This window comes from Oncorhynchus masou, chromosome 18 (genome assembly GCF_036934945.1).
Source record: "Oncorhynchus masou masou isolate Uvic2021 chromosome 18, UVic_Omas_1.1, whole genome shotgun sequence".
NCBI classification, from domain to species: domain Eukaryota; kingdom Metazoa; phylum Chordata; class Actinopteri; order Salmoniformes; family Salmonidae; genus Oncorhynchus; species Oncorhynchus masou.
The window spans coordinates 40,266,946-40,281,181 of record NC_088229.1 but is presented as its reverse complement, the minus strand read 5'-3'; the positions used below and the strand labels follow the sequence as shown (position 1 = coordinate 40,281,181).

General features: G+C 47.1%; 1 protein-coding gene across 2 annotated transcripts in view; it reads left to right on the top strand.

Moving 5' to 3' along the window:
- The window catches only part of LOC135504587 (semaphorin-3B-like), a 73,623-nt gene extending 63,713 nt beyond the window's left edge, over positions 1 to 9,910 (top strand). For both annotated transcript variants that reach the window (XM_064923303.1, XM_064923304.1), the window contains exons 5-18: positions 503 to 622; positions 753 to 846; positions 1,056 to 1,175; positions 2,580 to 2,722; positions 2,979 to 3,093; positions 3,272 to 3,341; positions 3,513 to 3,657; positions 3,876 to 4,095; positions 4,370 to 4,461; positions 4,752 to 4,793; positions 4,963 to 5,120; positions 5,758 to 5,813; positions 6,341 to 6,480; positions 6,601 to 9,910. In XM_064923303.1, the coding sequence (XP_064779375.1) occupies positions 503 to 622; positions 753 to 846; positions 1,056 to 1,175; positions 2,580 to 2,722; positions 2,979 to 3,093; positions 3,272 to 3,341; positions 3,513 to 3,657; positions 3,876 to 4,095; positions 4,370 to 4,461; positions 4,752 to 4,793; positions 4,963 to 5,120; positions 5,758 to 5,813; positions 6,341 to 6,480; positions 6,601 to 7,104 (2,019 nt within the window). In that variant the 3' untranslated portion in view covers positions 7,105 to 9,910. The remainder of the gene's footprint in view (positions 1 to 502; positions 623 to 752; positions 847 to 1,055; positions 1,176 to 2,579; positions 2,723 to 2,978; positions 3,094 to 3,271; positions 3,342 to 3,512; positions 3,658 to 3,875; positions 4,096 to 4,369; positions 4,462 to 4,751; positions 4,794 to 4,962; positions 5,121 to 5,757; positions 5,814 to 6,340; positions 6,481 to 6,600) is intronic.
- Positions 9,911 to 14,236: the final 4,326 nt, after the last annotated feature.

Genomic DNA, 14,236 nt, shown 5'->3' with positions numbered 1-14,236 from the left:
TCTCCTCTCTTCTCTTCTCTTCTCTCCTCTCCCCTCTTCTCTTCTCTCCTCTTCCTCTCTTCTCCTTTCTCATTTCCTCTTCTCTCCTCTTCTCTCCTCATCTCCTCTCTCATCTCTTCTCTTCTTTCCTCTCCCTCTCCTCTTTCATCTGGGCTGCCAGGAAGCCACTCAGTTATAACTAACCATGGTCCACTGATGACCAGGATCACTATGTAATACAACCAAGAAGGGGACAGTTGGGGACAGTTGATGTCAGACAGAAAGGCGAAAGTGGATCTGAGGATAGGGAGGAGGGAGGAGGGAACACAAAAACAATGTGGTGGAGACAGGAGGAGAGAACCCAATAATGTTTGTACAGGCAGACAGTGTACGATATGTGAAGAATGCCTGTCGTTGAATGCGTTGTGAAGGTGTAACGTCAAGGTTTAACGAGGGGATGCTGGTAGCTGACGGGAGAAGGGACATTATTAAACCGCTGTGTTCGGATGTGTTCGCATTGCAGACAGACTGTGTGAACTACGTGAAGATGGTCCACCACTACAACCGCACTCACCTGTACACCTGTGGAACCGGAGCCTTCCATCCCACCTGTGCCTTCGTAGAGGTGGGACAGAAGATGGAGGTAAGAGACGCACACACACACACACACACCTCCAGCTCATCTGCCCTCCTACTATTCCCTGGCTGTACTCCGCCTTGTAACCCCATCTCCTCCTACACACTGCCCCCCCCCCTTTCTCTCTCGCCTCCAGGACCACGTGTTCAGGATCGACCCGTCCAAAATGGAGGATGGGAAAGGGAAGAGTCCATACGACCCCCGTCACCCTGCAGCCTCGGTACTGATAGGTGAGCCCAGCCCCTCAGTTCCCCTCTCCGACGGAGTCGGTGGAAGTTGCTGATAGAGGGTCAAATCCTTTTCCTCCTCCTAACGGTTTAGAATGGGAAGTAGCCAGGTTAATCTGATCCTAGATCAGAGGTCCCTTTGGTGGTTCTAAATGGCACTTCATGTTGTCCATAGCAACCTCATGTTGTCGTCCTCTCCTCCCGTCTCCAAGGTGACGAGCTGTATGCGGGAGTGGCCACTGACCTCATGGGTAGAGACTTCACCATCTTCCGCAGTCTGGGGGGACGACCCTCCATACGCACCGAACAACACGACTCACGCTGGCTCAACGGTGTGTGTGTGTGTGTGTGTGTGTGTGTGTGTGTGTGCGTGCATGCGTGCGTGCGTGCGTGCGTGTGTGTGTGTGCGCGCGTGTGTGTGTGTGTGAACTGTATGTCAAAGTGTGTGTGTGAACTGTATGTCAAAGTGTGTGTGTGTACCTATGTAAGTTAGTGTCGCGGGTACTTTTCGGAAAATTCCTATGAGAACACATTTGTCAGCATGTCTCGGCCCGTGTCTGATTATGTCTCTATCATGCGGTAATATTTTCTATGAGACACACATATAATGCCTCGTGTACGGTGCACTTGGAAAGTATTCAGTCCCTTTGCTATGCTACTCGAAATTGAGCTCAGGTGCATCCTGTTTCCATTGATCCTCCTTGAGATGTTTCTACAACTTGATTGGAGTAGTAAATTAGTAAATTGGAGTAGATTGGACATGATTTGGATCGGCACACAACTGTCTATATAAGGTCCCCCAGTTGACAGCGCATGTCAGAGCAAAAACCAATCCATGAGGTCGAAGGAATTGTCCATAGAGCTCAGAGACAGAGTTCTAGAGTTCCTCTGTGGAGATGGGAAAACCTTCCAGAAGGTCAAGCATCTCTGCAGCACTCCACCAATCAGGCCTTTTATGGTAGAGTGGCCAGAAGGAAGCCACTCCTCTGTAAAAGAAACAAGATTCTCTGATCTGATGAAACCAAGACCTCTTTGGCCTGAATACCAAGCGTCACATCTGGAGGAAACCTGGCACCATCCCTACAGTGAAGCATGGTGGTGGTGGCAGCATCATGCTGTGAAGACGTTTTTCAGAGGCAGTGACCAAGGGAAAGATGAACGGCGCAAAGTACAAATAGATCCTTGATGAAAACCTGCTCCAGAGCACTCAGGACCTCAGACTGAGGCATAGGTTCACCTTCCAACAGGACAACGACCCTACACACACAGCCAAGACAACGCAGGAGTGGCTTTGGGACAAGTCTCTGAATGTCCTTGAGAGGCCCAGCCAGAGCCCGGACTTGTACCCGATTGAACATCTCTGGAGAGACCTGAAAATAGCTGTGCAGCGACACTCCCCGTCCAACCTGACAGAGCTTGAGAGGATCTGCAGGGAAGAATGGGAGAAACTCCCCAAATATAGGTGTTCCAAACTTGTAGCGTCATACCAAAGAAGACTCAAGGCTGTAACTGTTTTAATTTGCAACAATTTCCAAATACCTGTTTTTGTTTTGTCATTATGGGGTATCGTGTGTAGATTGATGACGGTGGGGGGGGGGACGATTTAATCCATTTTAGAACAAGGCTGTAACGTAGCAAAATGTGGAAAAAGCCAAGGGGTCTGAAAACGTTCCTGAATGCACGTTAAGTGCCTAATACAATAGAGCTATAACCCTCGCTATGTCCTTCCCCACCAGAGCCTAAGTTTGTGGGTTCGTTCTGGGTGCCGGAGAGTGAGAACCCAGACGATGATAAGATCTTCTTCTTCTTCCGGGAGACGGCGGTGGAGGCTCAGGGCCTGGGGAAGTCCACCTACTCCCGTATCGGACAGCTCTGCAGGGTGAGAACGCCGCTCAGATTACACCGTGCCTGTATTACACCGTAGCTTAAAGTGTGGCGTATTGTAACGTAGCTAATACTATAGCCATACACTCGTAACCTTTTCCTTAGGCTCTGGCGTACACATACGCTATGCTGTCTGAATGGCACTTTTTTTGTTGCGTACATAAAATTCTTTGATGTTTTAGTATGTACGGCAATGATTTAGTATCACCGGAATATTCACCTTAGAACTTTGGTCTATAATGTTGTTGCAGAATGATATGGGTGGCCAGCGTAGTCTGGTCAACAAGTGGACCACGTTCTTGAAGACTCGTCTCATCTGTTCTGTGCCGGGCAGTGACGGCAGTGACACGTACTTTGACGAGCTCCGTAAGTAGCCGCTACACTCCGAGTGCGTTATCTGATCCTAGCTGTCGCTCCAGGCCCCACCAGAGCGCGGGATTCAACCAATGAAGATTCATCTGAGCTAAATGGACAGAGCCGGGGGGTTATGTTTGTGTTTCTCTGACCTTTGACCTCTACCCTCTGACCGGTGTTCCTCCCACAGGGGATGTGTTCCTGCTGCAGACCAAGGACAGGAAGAACCCTCTGGTCTACACTGTCTTCTCTACCTCCAGGTCAGAGTTCAAACCAGGGGATGGATTGAGTTATTGTGTGCTCTTGTGCTTGTGTGTGCATATGAGTGCTAGTGCATGTGTGTGCGTGTTTGTGTGTTTGTGTTCCTGACTGTGATTGTGTGTTTTATAGTAGGCTATGTCTCTAACTGTGCGTCCCCTGCCTCCCAGCAGCAGTGTATTCAAGGGATCAGCCGTGTGTATCTACACCATGAATGACATCCGCAGGGCCTTCTTGGGGCCCTTCGCCCACAAAGAGGGTCCAAACTACCAGTGGGTCCCCTTCCAGGGCAAAGTCCCATACCCACGCCCTGGCATGGTACGTAGCCTACATCAGTTCAGTAGGAATTTACTGAATAGGACATTTTAACATCAGTAGTTTAGCTCATTAACTATACTAACAATCGCCATTGTGATAGCTCTGTTTGGCCGATGTTAAACCCTGGGCTGAGCCCATGTGACCCGTCTTATCTCATAATAATCTTATAATAACCTCATAATAACCTCTCTGTACTGTTACCCTGTGTGACCCCTTAGTGCCCCAGCAAGACATTCGGCAGCTTCGAGTCCACCAAGGGTTTCCCTGACGACGTGATCCAGTTTGCCCGTCACCACCCTCTCATGTTTAACCCCGTGTACCCCCTGAACCGCCGGCCCGTCTTCCTGAGGACCAACGTAGACTACAGCTTCACCCAGATCGCTGTGGACCGGGTGGGCGCCGCAGATGGGCATTATGATGTCATGTTCATTGGCACAGGTAACCACCTTACTCTTACAGGTGGCCGTGAAGATTCATGCTTAGCCTGGTCCCAGATCTGCTTGTGCTCTCGACAACTCCATTTGCTGTCATTGTCGAGCCAAACAGCAGGAACAGACTGGCACCCAGGGTCATTCATGCCATCCACATGGTACTCTTGACCCTAGGATTCTATGTGTTATACTAAATTGAATGTATGTTACTGAGCAGAGTGTATATTGAATATGGATGGATTGTGGGATCCAGTCTGAAACTCTGTGTGGGTGTGTTGCAGACATAGGGACGGTGCTGAAAGTGATCTCTGTACCGAAAGAGAGCTGGAACAACATGGAGGACCTGCTACTGGAGGAGCTAGAGGTGTTCAAGGTGAGGGGGCCCCATCCATCGTTCTGCTGGTGTCAGAGGAGGCTGGTGGGAGGAGCAAGAGGAGGACTCATTGTGGTTGGAATGGAATAAATTGAGCGCAGTCGAACGTGGTTTCCACGTGTTTGATATTCTTCCACTTATTCCATTCCAGCGTTGACGAGGAGCCTGTCCTCCAATAACACCTCTCACCAGCCTCCTCTGGCTTGTATGTGTATATTTAATGACATGCAAGTCTATGTTTACGTTTCTATTTAAGAGTGTGATACTTAACCGTTTATTCTGCTCTACAGGATGCCTCATCCGTCATCAACATGCAGATATCCTCAAAACGGGTAAGAGTCTCTTAAACCCTAACGTATCATCTTAGGGGCTGCAGAGCAACAACTAGAAGCTAAAAGAGGACATGTGACCAGCTCTCTAATACTGTAATTACAAGATGTTTAATATCAAGTAATTTGACTGTGGGCCACTAACATTTCTCCGCTCTTTCTCTGTCCACAGCAACAGCTGTATGTGGGCTCAGACACGGGTCTGGCCCAGGTTCCTCTGCATCGCTGCAGTATCTATGGGAAGGCCTGTGCTGAGTGCTGCCTGGCCAGAGACCCCTACTGCGCCTGGGACGGCACCTCCTGCACCCGCTACCTACCCAACACCAAACGGTAAACAAATACACAAACTCGAACTTACGACCCAGCATGCTACCTACCCAACACCAGACCGTAAACAAATACACAAACTCGAACTTACCACCCAGCATGCTACCTACCCAACACCAGACGGTAAACAAATACACAAACTCGAACGTACGACCCAGCATGCTACCTACCCAACACCAGACGGTAAACAAATACACAAACTCGAACTTACGACCCAGCATGCTACCGACACAACACCAGAAGGTAAACAAATACACAAACTCGAACTTACGACCCAGCATGCTACCTACCCAACACCAGACGGTAAACAAATACACAAACTCGAACTTACGACCCAGCATGCTACCTACCCAACACCAAACGGTAAACACGCTAGTTATCCAACTGTTGAACCATAACCAACTTCCTCCACCACCTTTAAAACTGTAAACTCACCAAACCTGATCCGCTATAACCAGCCAAATCTAAACACCCCAAACCCTACTCATACAAGCCCCAGCTGACTACACTCTTAGAAAAAAAGGGTTCCTAAAGGGTTTTTTCAGCTGTCCCCATAGGAGAAACCTTTTTGGTTCCTGGTAGAACCCTAGTCACTATCATCCCAAGTGATCAGACAGACATATCTGTCCTTGTTCTCCAGGCGTTTCCGTCGTCAGGACGTGAGGAATGGAGACCCCAACACCCTGTGTTCAGGAGGTAAGACTCTTTCACTCTGCACTAAGTCTGAACTCAGGACTCACAAACTGAGCTCTGAACTCAGACTCATAAATCATGCTGATATCAATGGGAGACTAGACAAACGTTTTTCAGTTACGCACTCGGATTTCAAGTTTCGGATTCGGGAAACACTGTGCCAAGGAGCTAACTCTCTCTCCCATGCTCCCACCCAGAGAGGGCAGGGTGATTAGTGTGAATCTGTGCCATAATCTCTCTTTGAGCCATATGAGACGAGTCACACAAAAAGCATGACGTGACGATTCCACACAATTATGTCATATCGTTACTCGGTGAGGGTGTTGCGCAAGACAGGGAAAGGTCAGTGGGATTATCTCAGAGTTTGGCTGTGACAAGGGACAAAACGGCACACAATCACATGGTGATTACCTTACACTTTTTTTACTGCTTGGAATAATATGTTGGCCACCTCAAGACTGTAAAATAAATATACAATTGTAATCTCACATTAGCTCACGTTATCTGATGGTGTGTATCGCCCACTGTAGACCACCACAAGCACCGGGTGGCAGAGAGGAGGCTGTTCGGGGTGGAAGGGAGCAGCACCTTCCTGGAGTGTATCCCCAAATCCCTGCAGGCCAGAGTGACCTGGACCTTCCAGAAACAACCCCACAACGCCAAGGAAGAGGTAAAAGGCAAAATCACAGTTCAGAGACATACTGTTTTCAAGGATTTTTGGTTCACATTGACTGTTTCAAGCTCTAATACTCCGCTGTGTGTGTTTCTGTCTGTGTGTGATGTCATCCAGCCGCGTCTGGATGACCGTGTGCTTCAGACAGAGCGGGGGCTGTTGGTGAGGAGGGTACTGAAGCGGGACGTGGGCCTCTACCAGTGCCACGCCATGGAGCACGGCTTCACCCAGACCCTACTGGGCATCACCCTGGAGGTAGTACCCTCCTCCTCCTCTTCCTCCCCGCCCGCCGACCCTCTCCTTCGATTGGACCCCCGCAGCGGAGGCGGCGGCCCACCTTCCACCAATCAGAAGCTGTGGTACCGGGACTTCATGCAGCTGGTGGACCACCCCAACCTCAGCACCGTGGATCAGATCTGTGAGCAGGTGTGGGCGCGCAAGAGCGCCCAATCGGACAAGAGCTTCCCGTCTTCTCCCGACAAACAGGCCCCGCCCATCGGTCCCGTGGTCCGGCCCCCTAACAAGAAGTGGAAGCATCTGCAGGACATCCGCAAGGGGAGGAACCGCCGAACCCACGACGGGAAACCCTCCCCACGAGCACCACGCAGCGCAGGGGAGTGACAACAGAGAGAGAGGAGAGAAAGAAGGAGAGAGACTGAGGGTGGCGAGAGAGGGAAGAGAGGGAAGAGAAGGAAGAGAAAAAGAGAGAGACAGAGACTGATAGAGACCAAGGACTTCTGGAGGGTGTCAACACATACACAGCACCTCCTTCTTTGTGAATATTTATCTTCCGACACCCCACTAGCTACTGCCCCATGATGCTTCACTCTGCCCTGACCCCTGACCCCCGATTAGCTTGTACCGCCCCTTATTATTCCCCCTATTTTAATTCTCTGTCCCAGCTCTCAATCCCTTTGGGTGTGCTCTCCTGGAGAACTTCTGATGGAGACCTCACCTCTACAGAATAGACTGAACAGAGTCCCCAAGTTAAAAGATGGCTCAGTGTATGTCACTCAATCTCTCAACTGGAAATACAACTGGCTCGTAACCGGAATATCCGAATGGAAAAAGACACACATACACACCACAGGAGGTTGGTGGCACCTTAATTAGGGAGGACAGGCTTGTGGTAATGACTGGAGTGGAATCAGTGGAACGGTATCAAACACATGGTTTCCAATTGTTTGACGTCATTTCATTTGCTCCGTTTCCGGCCGTGTTTATGAGCCGTCCTCCCCTCAGCAGCCTCCTGTGATACACGTTTACAACCCAAGATGACAGTACCTTTGATGACACGGACTACAAATTGTGAGATAGGACAAAAACAATGGGCTCCGCAGACCTCCAAACGCACATTGATCAACTTAGGTATAATCACATTTCACGTGTTTTGCAAAGAGAGCATAACGTAGATGTGTACTTTGTGACAGATGCAGTCTTTGATATTCTTTTTTTTGGTCCAAACCACTACAGATAGGAGAAAGCACTACTGTCATTCCAGGGTATAGAGAGAGCTGTTACAATGAGGTGAGATTCTGAAGCCGAGAGAGAGAGAGTGTACAGGATCAATACAATGGTTCCATTGTGATTCTATTTTACAAAATGGCTGACAAGGTAGAGGAAGTGGGCGATGTTCTACCTGTATGTTTATGGGGTGACAAGGTAGAGAAAGTGGGCGATGTTCTACCTGTATGTTTATGGGGTGACAAGGTAGAGGAAGTGGGCGATGTTCTACCTGTATGTTTATGGGGTGACAAGAAAAATGTTTTGTGTTTTATTTAGTCATTTATTTAAATGATCTGTGTGTATTTTCTGACTCTGATGACTTGTGTTGTGTGCTGACACATTTACATGGGGGGAGATGGTTGAGATGGTTCAAGTGACAGGCTGCACAACATCAATGTGGACGTGGCCAAACAATAGTGGGCTTTGAATACGACGTCCCAACTTTGGGCAAAAAGCATGATATTTATATGTGAAAAGAAAACATCTCGATTTTTTTTTTTATTCCAAATGGTACATACATGGTTCTTTTAGGCTTACACTGTTTGCCTAGGTAAATGATCAGTAGCTGTGTGTGTGCGTGCGTGCGTGCGTAAATAAATACATAAACGTCCCTCCCTCCTGTGCTGTGTCTGTAGGCCCATCTCTGAGTGTCATTTTTACAGCATGTCTTTGATGCCTTCAGTTCAGCGAAACACATTTGTCCTCGGTGAAATGGTGTGAGTAGATCGCCACCTAGTTTCCTTTCCGTGTATAGGCCTGGTCCGTTGACTTCCTACGGTACGATTCAATACAGTCTGTTGTCGGCTTCTTAAAATAAAAACGTGCTTTAAATGTTTCTCCTTTTACCAGTGAAGTCTGTGAGAGCGTACAGATGTGAGGAATCCCGCCTTTTATTTATAGCTGCTTAATAAAGGTGTAATTATTAACTTTTGAATGACTGAGGCCAATAAGTTAGGTGGGCTGTAGTTTTGTGCTCTCCAATTGCATGATCAAGGTTAGGGACTAGACGGTGCACAATGGAGACTTTGGCTGCCTATCTGAATGGCACTCAGGGCCCATAGGGTCCTGGTCAAAAGTAGTGCACCATATAGGGAATAGAGTGCCATTTGGGAGACACCTTTTGAGAGGCGAGAGGGTCTTGTGTTCAATATGTTCAATATGGTTATCCTATGTATTCATGTGCACAAATAAGCTAATATGTTGTGGTGGATATTTCTTTCTTCTTTTCATGTAGAGACTTGGGGCTCTATTCAATCTGTATCGATGAAGCGTTACAGAATGCGCGACAGAAACCTAAAGGCGATTTCCAATTGAGGTGACAAATGCAGTGTTTACTGTGAACGCAGTCTCTGCTAATGCGGGGATGTTGCTTTTAAATTGAAATCAAGCTGTCACGCTAAACTACAGCCTTACCGATTGATTGGAGCCCTTGCAGTTGTACCATACACGTTCTGCAAAAGCTATCATCATTCAAAAAAACACTCGGTAAATGTTGATCCGTTTGTCCAATTTGCATCATTGTTCTTCACGCTGCCCTCCAACCGCTGATCCTTTCTATTCCATGCTATGTTACGCACCCCAAGTGTGTGTGTGTGTGTGTGTGTGTGTGTGTGTGTGTGTGTGTGTGTGTGTGTGTGTGTGTGTGTGTGTGTGTGTGTGTGTGTGTGTGTGTGTGTGTGTGTGTGTGTGTGTGTGTGTGTGTGTGTGTGTGTGTGTGTGTGTGTATGCGTGCTTGCGTGTGTGTGTTTGGAGGAAAGGAGAGCTCTTTACATATTGGCTTAGGAGGAGAGGTAGTCTGTCGAAGCAGTTCAAAGTTCAGAGGCCAAAGTTGACATGGTGCACTGTATTACTTCCAGAGTTCTTTGTGGATTGTTGTGCCGGATTGTTTTTGATTAACACAATAAAGTGCCCAGTTACTTTACATCTGAGTAGTTTATTGTCATATTGCATAGCTTAACATCTACTGTTTTATACACTACTGAGTATTACAGCACAGCGATGGCTGCATTCACACAGGCAGCCCATTTCTTATATTTTTTTCACTTATTGTTTTTTTTTGTTGTGGAATCAGATCTGCGCTGAAAAGTAAATGATGTGAAAAGATCTAATGTGATTGGTCAAAAGACCAATTAGTGGGAAAAACATCAGAATTGGGCTGCCTGTGTAAACGCAGTCTATAGTCTTCAGGCTTGCTGCCTTATGTTAATGGGCAACAAGGATGACATTCCTATTTCGTACACAGGGTGGCGTCACTGTATTTACAGAGAGTTGGGGAATGTACCCTGGAAATGTAGTTTATCAAGCTACCAGGCCCGTTCCAGCCGATCACATTTGACAAGTCACCGCCCTTCAGTGTGTTGCATTATGGGGAAAGAAATTGTCAGACTGAACTTTACAAAAATCATGTGATCAAAAATCATGAAGTTGACTGCAAGTTTCTGCAGTTTCACTCCACCGACTTCATTCTGCAGCTATGGCTTGCGTTGTGGGAGGCGTTGTTGTCAACCAATCCTTCTTCTTTTTGAATCACGCGGGCGTGACCAAATACATGACTGAAACCAGTGTATATACAGTGGATATATACAAATGAATGTGATGTTTGAGGCTCTCTCTTACTAATTGAGTGTACAATGTACACACATAAGATTTCAGTTAGTGATTGTGTGATATAGGGGTGACGATTAAAAAATAAATATATATATATATATATATATATATAAACAATGGCAGTGCCTGTTGGAAAACCACATTAGTGTCCAAGTTTCAGCTGTCGCAGATGCACGTTCCTCGACTTTACTTCTTGCTTTTACCACTCAGACACACCCAGTGACTTCACACTTGGAAGAAGTCAAACTACACTACATCTACCCTTAAGAAGAAAATAGTTTACTGAAGTTGCCGAAAAGGAAAGGAAATTCTTGCCTACTTCACCCATGTTTAGCTACACTGCTACATGGCAACAAAAAAAAGTAATTAACCACTGAAAATACCTACCTGGGTTTGAATGTAGTTCAACTTCCACTGAGCTACTGCAAAATGTAGTTAAATCACTAGTTGAATTATATGTAGGTCACTACTCCCCAACACTGTTAACAGAAGAGAGGTTGACTGTTGACTGTACTGTGAGGAACTGTGAGTCCCTTTTGACTCACATCTCCCCATTATCTACAAACAAATCTGTGCTGTCATGTCCCCCAATACCTTACATCCCACCACTGCCCCTTAACCTTTCATAGTGACATTCTCCAGGAGGGGCTGCTGTGGGAAAGGAGGGGGGGCGGGGGGTAGTGGAGCAACCATCCAAACATTATGACTCACATTCTTCATAGAAATATCACAATGACCCTGCTGTCACCGCTGAACCCAACTTTTCCCAGCTTGGAATGTTCATGCCCATGCGACATACAGCCACGAGCGCGTGCACACACATGCACGGACGCATGCACGGACGCACGCACATACACACACACACACACACACACACACACACACACACACACACACACACACACACACACACACACACACACACACAGAATGCAGTTATAAACACATGTATTACTCAAACTGGGAACCCATTAGCCCCCCTCTGTGTCCCTTACTTTGCTTGTTAGTAGAGCAGGGATCGGTATGTATGTATGTACTCATGGGCCGGGGGGTCCGTGGGGTCCGAGGACCAGCAGGCCTAATTGAGGACTCATTTCCGCAGGGTTACAGAGGGGCTTAGATTAACATGCAGGTGAGTACCCCATGCCCCCCCCCCCACCTGAGAACAATTATGGGGCACACTCAGGGAGGCAAACAGTGCACCAGCCTGTTACAGGATAGCCTCCCCCCCCAACATACCTCTTCGAAACGTTTTTACAATTCTACAGCTGATTTGCCACACTGGTTAAAATAGGACAGTAAGTGCCTATTTCAGTGATCCTAAGAGAAAGCTAACTACATCATGAAGGATCTTTATTGCACCTTGATTTGTATTTACCCTTTATCTGAACAAATTCTTCTTGACAATGACGGCCTACCAAGAGGCAAAACGCCTCCTGTGGGGATAGGGGCTGAGATGAAAAAAAATTAAAAAGTAGGACAAAACATACCTCATGACAAAAGAGACGCCACAACAACATGAAGAGAGACCTAAGACGACAACATACTGTATGTAGCATGGCGGCAAGCACAACTTGACAACACAACACGGTAGCAACACAACATGACAACAACACAACATGGTAGCAACACAACATGGTAGCAACACAACATGACAACATGGTAGCAGCACAAACATGGTACAAACATTGCGAGGCACAGGCAGCAAGAAGGTAGAGACAACAATACATCACGTGAAGCAGCCACACGTGTCAGTGTGATCGAGTCTTTGAATGTAGAAATGGAGATCAAACAGTCCAGTTTGAGTGTTTTTTTGCAGCTTGTTCCAGTCGCTAACTGCAGCGAACTGAAAAGAGGAGCGAACCCAGGGATGTGTGTGCTTTGGAGACCTTATACCGGAATGAGACTGGCAGAACGGGTGCTGTATGTGGAGGATGAGGTTTGCAGTAGGTATCTCAGATAGGGGGGAGTGAGGCCTAAGAGGCATCAACCAGTGAGTCTTGCGCTGGTTATACAGAGATGACCAGTTTACAGAGGAGTATAGAGTGCAGTGATCTATAAGGAGCATTGGTGGCAAATCTGATGGCCAAACGGTAAAGAACATCTAGCCGCTCCAGAGCTTCCTTACCTGCCGATCTAAAAATTACGTCTCCATAATCTAGCATGGGTAGCATGGTCATCTGAATCAGGGTTAGTTTGGCAGAGACAGCGAGTGGGAGACGGAGAGAGAGAGAGAGAGAGAGAGAGCGTCATCTGGCAGAGAGACAGAGGAGACTGAGGCAAGTGACTTCTACATCCAGCAGTCATCCTAGACCCAGAAGAATCACATCTCTGTCTCTCACTCAATTATTTAATCACTGTGCTTCGCTGCCTGAGGAGAGGCCAAGTCTCTTCATTGACTGTGTATTACTCACTGGTTTTCCATGACTTTTTAGTGTAGCTTACTTACTTAGCTTATTGTTGTTGTTTTTTTCATTACTCAAGGAGCCAATAAGTGAGAGTGGAAGGACTCGGAAATGTGCTGAGCTGGTTTATATGCGAGTTGAATGTAAACGTGCGTTTCAGTGTGTATCCATGGGTTTAAATATGCAGTCTGAGTCAGTGACGTGCAGGCAGGGTAGGCAGGGTAGGCAGGGCTTACCCTGTGTTATTCAAATAAAAAATACAAATATGATTCTTGTGGTTTTTATGCTAGAATTCTCCAAATGTGCTAAAACTGCATTAAAACCTCAGGATAAGTGCCACAGTTTTCATTCCTTCCTTTCCAGCCATTCGAATCGATTCAAATCGTTGGCACGAACAGCTGTCCTTGACCCCAGTCACTGCTGATGGACTGGGTCAGCGTAGGCGTCGCTGCTTTGCCTCGCTTGAAGAAGCTCCATTCGTTGCATTGAGACGATTTATTCATATATCACAAAAACAACCTGACAAATGGACACTATACCGCACCTGAAAATGTCTCCAGGTTGTAGGGATCGAAGAGTGCAACGTCGACTATATATACACAGGAGCTCCTCACTTTATTCATGACAGGCGACTACCATCTCCCTCACTGCTAGCTGTCGGGTGAACAGTGAGAACTGGACGTTCTACTTGTCTGAAATGTCATTACCAATTACATTTTTCTTACCCAGACTTGGACATTTACCTGGACGTACTGGGAATGGGGATTCTTCTGCCACTCAATGTGGGCCAGAGCCTTGACTTCTACACGATGGATGCGACTGACTGCAACAATTTTACTTGCGTGGCTGCATGGGGGTGCACTCTCACGGAATGATTCTGCTCTCCGACCGTCTGGATGCCCTAATGGATGAAACTGCCTGTTTGCTGAGTGGGAGATACTGTTTGTGTGTGTGTGTGTGACTTTTTGTGTCAGTTTGAAAATGGAATAAAATGAGACATTGGGGATGCGCCTTCCATATGAAAGTGGGCCTGCTGTTTGCATGCAGAATTATATCAATGACAAGGGGTCTGCTGTGTCTTCCACAATGCTGTCACTGAGAGTTCACCCTGAAGGAAAGACAAATGGACTTAGTTTGCAAGTAAAGGGAAGCCTAAATGCATTTCCTTTGCAATTTACCGGTTATGCTACTGTTGAATGAAGCTGAGAATACAGAACATCCCTTTGATGCATTTG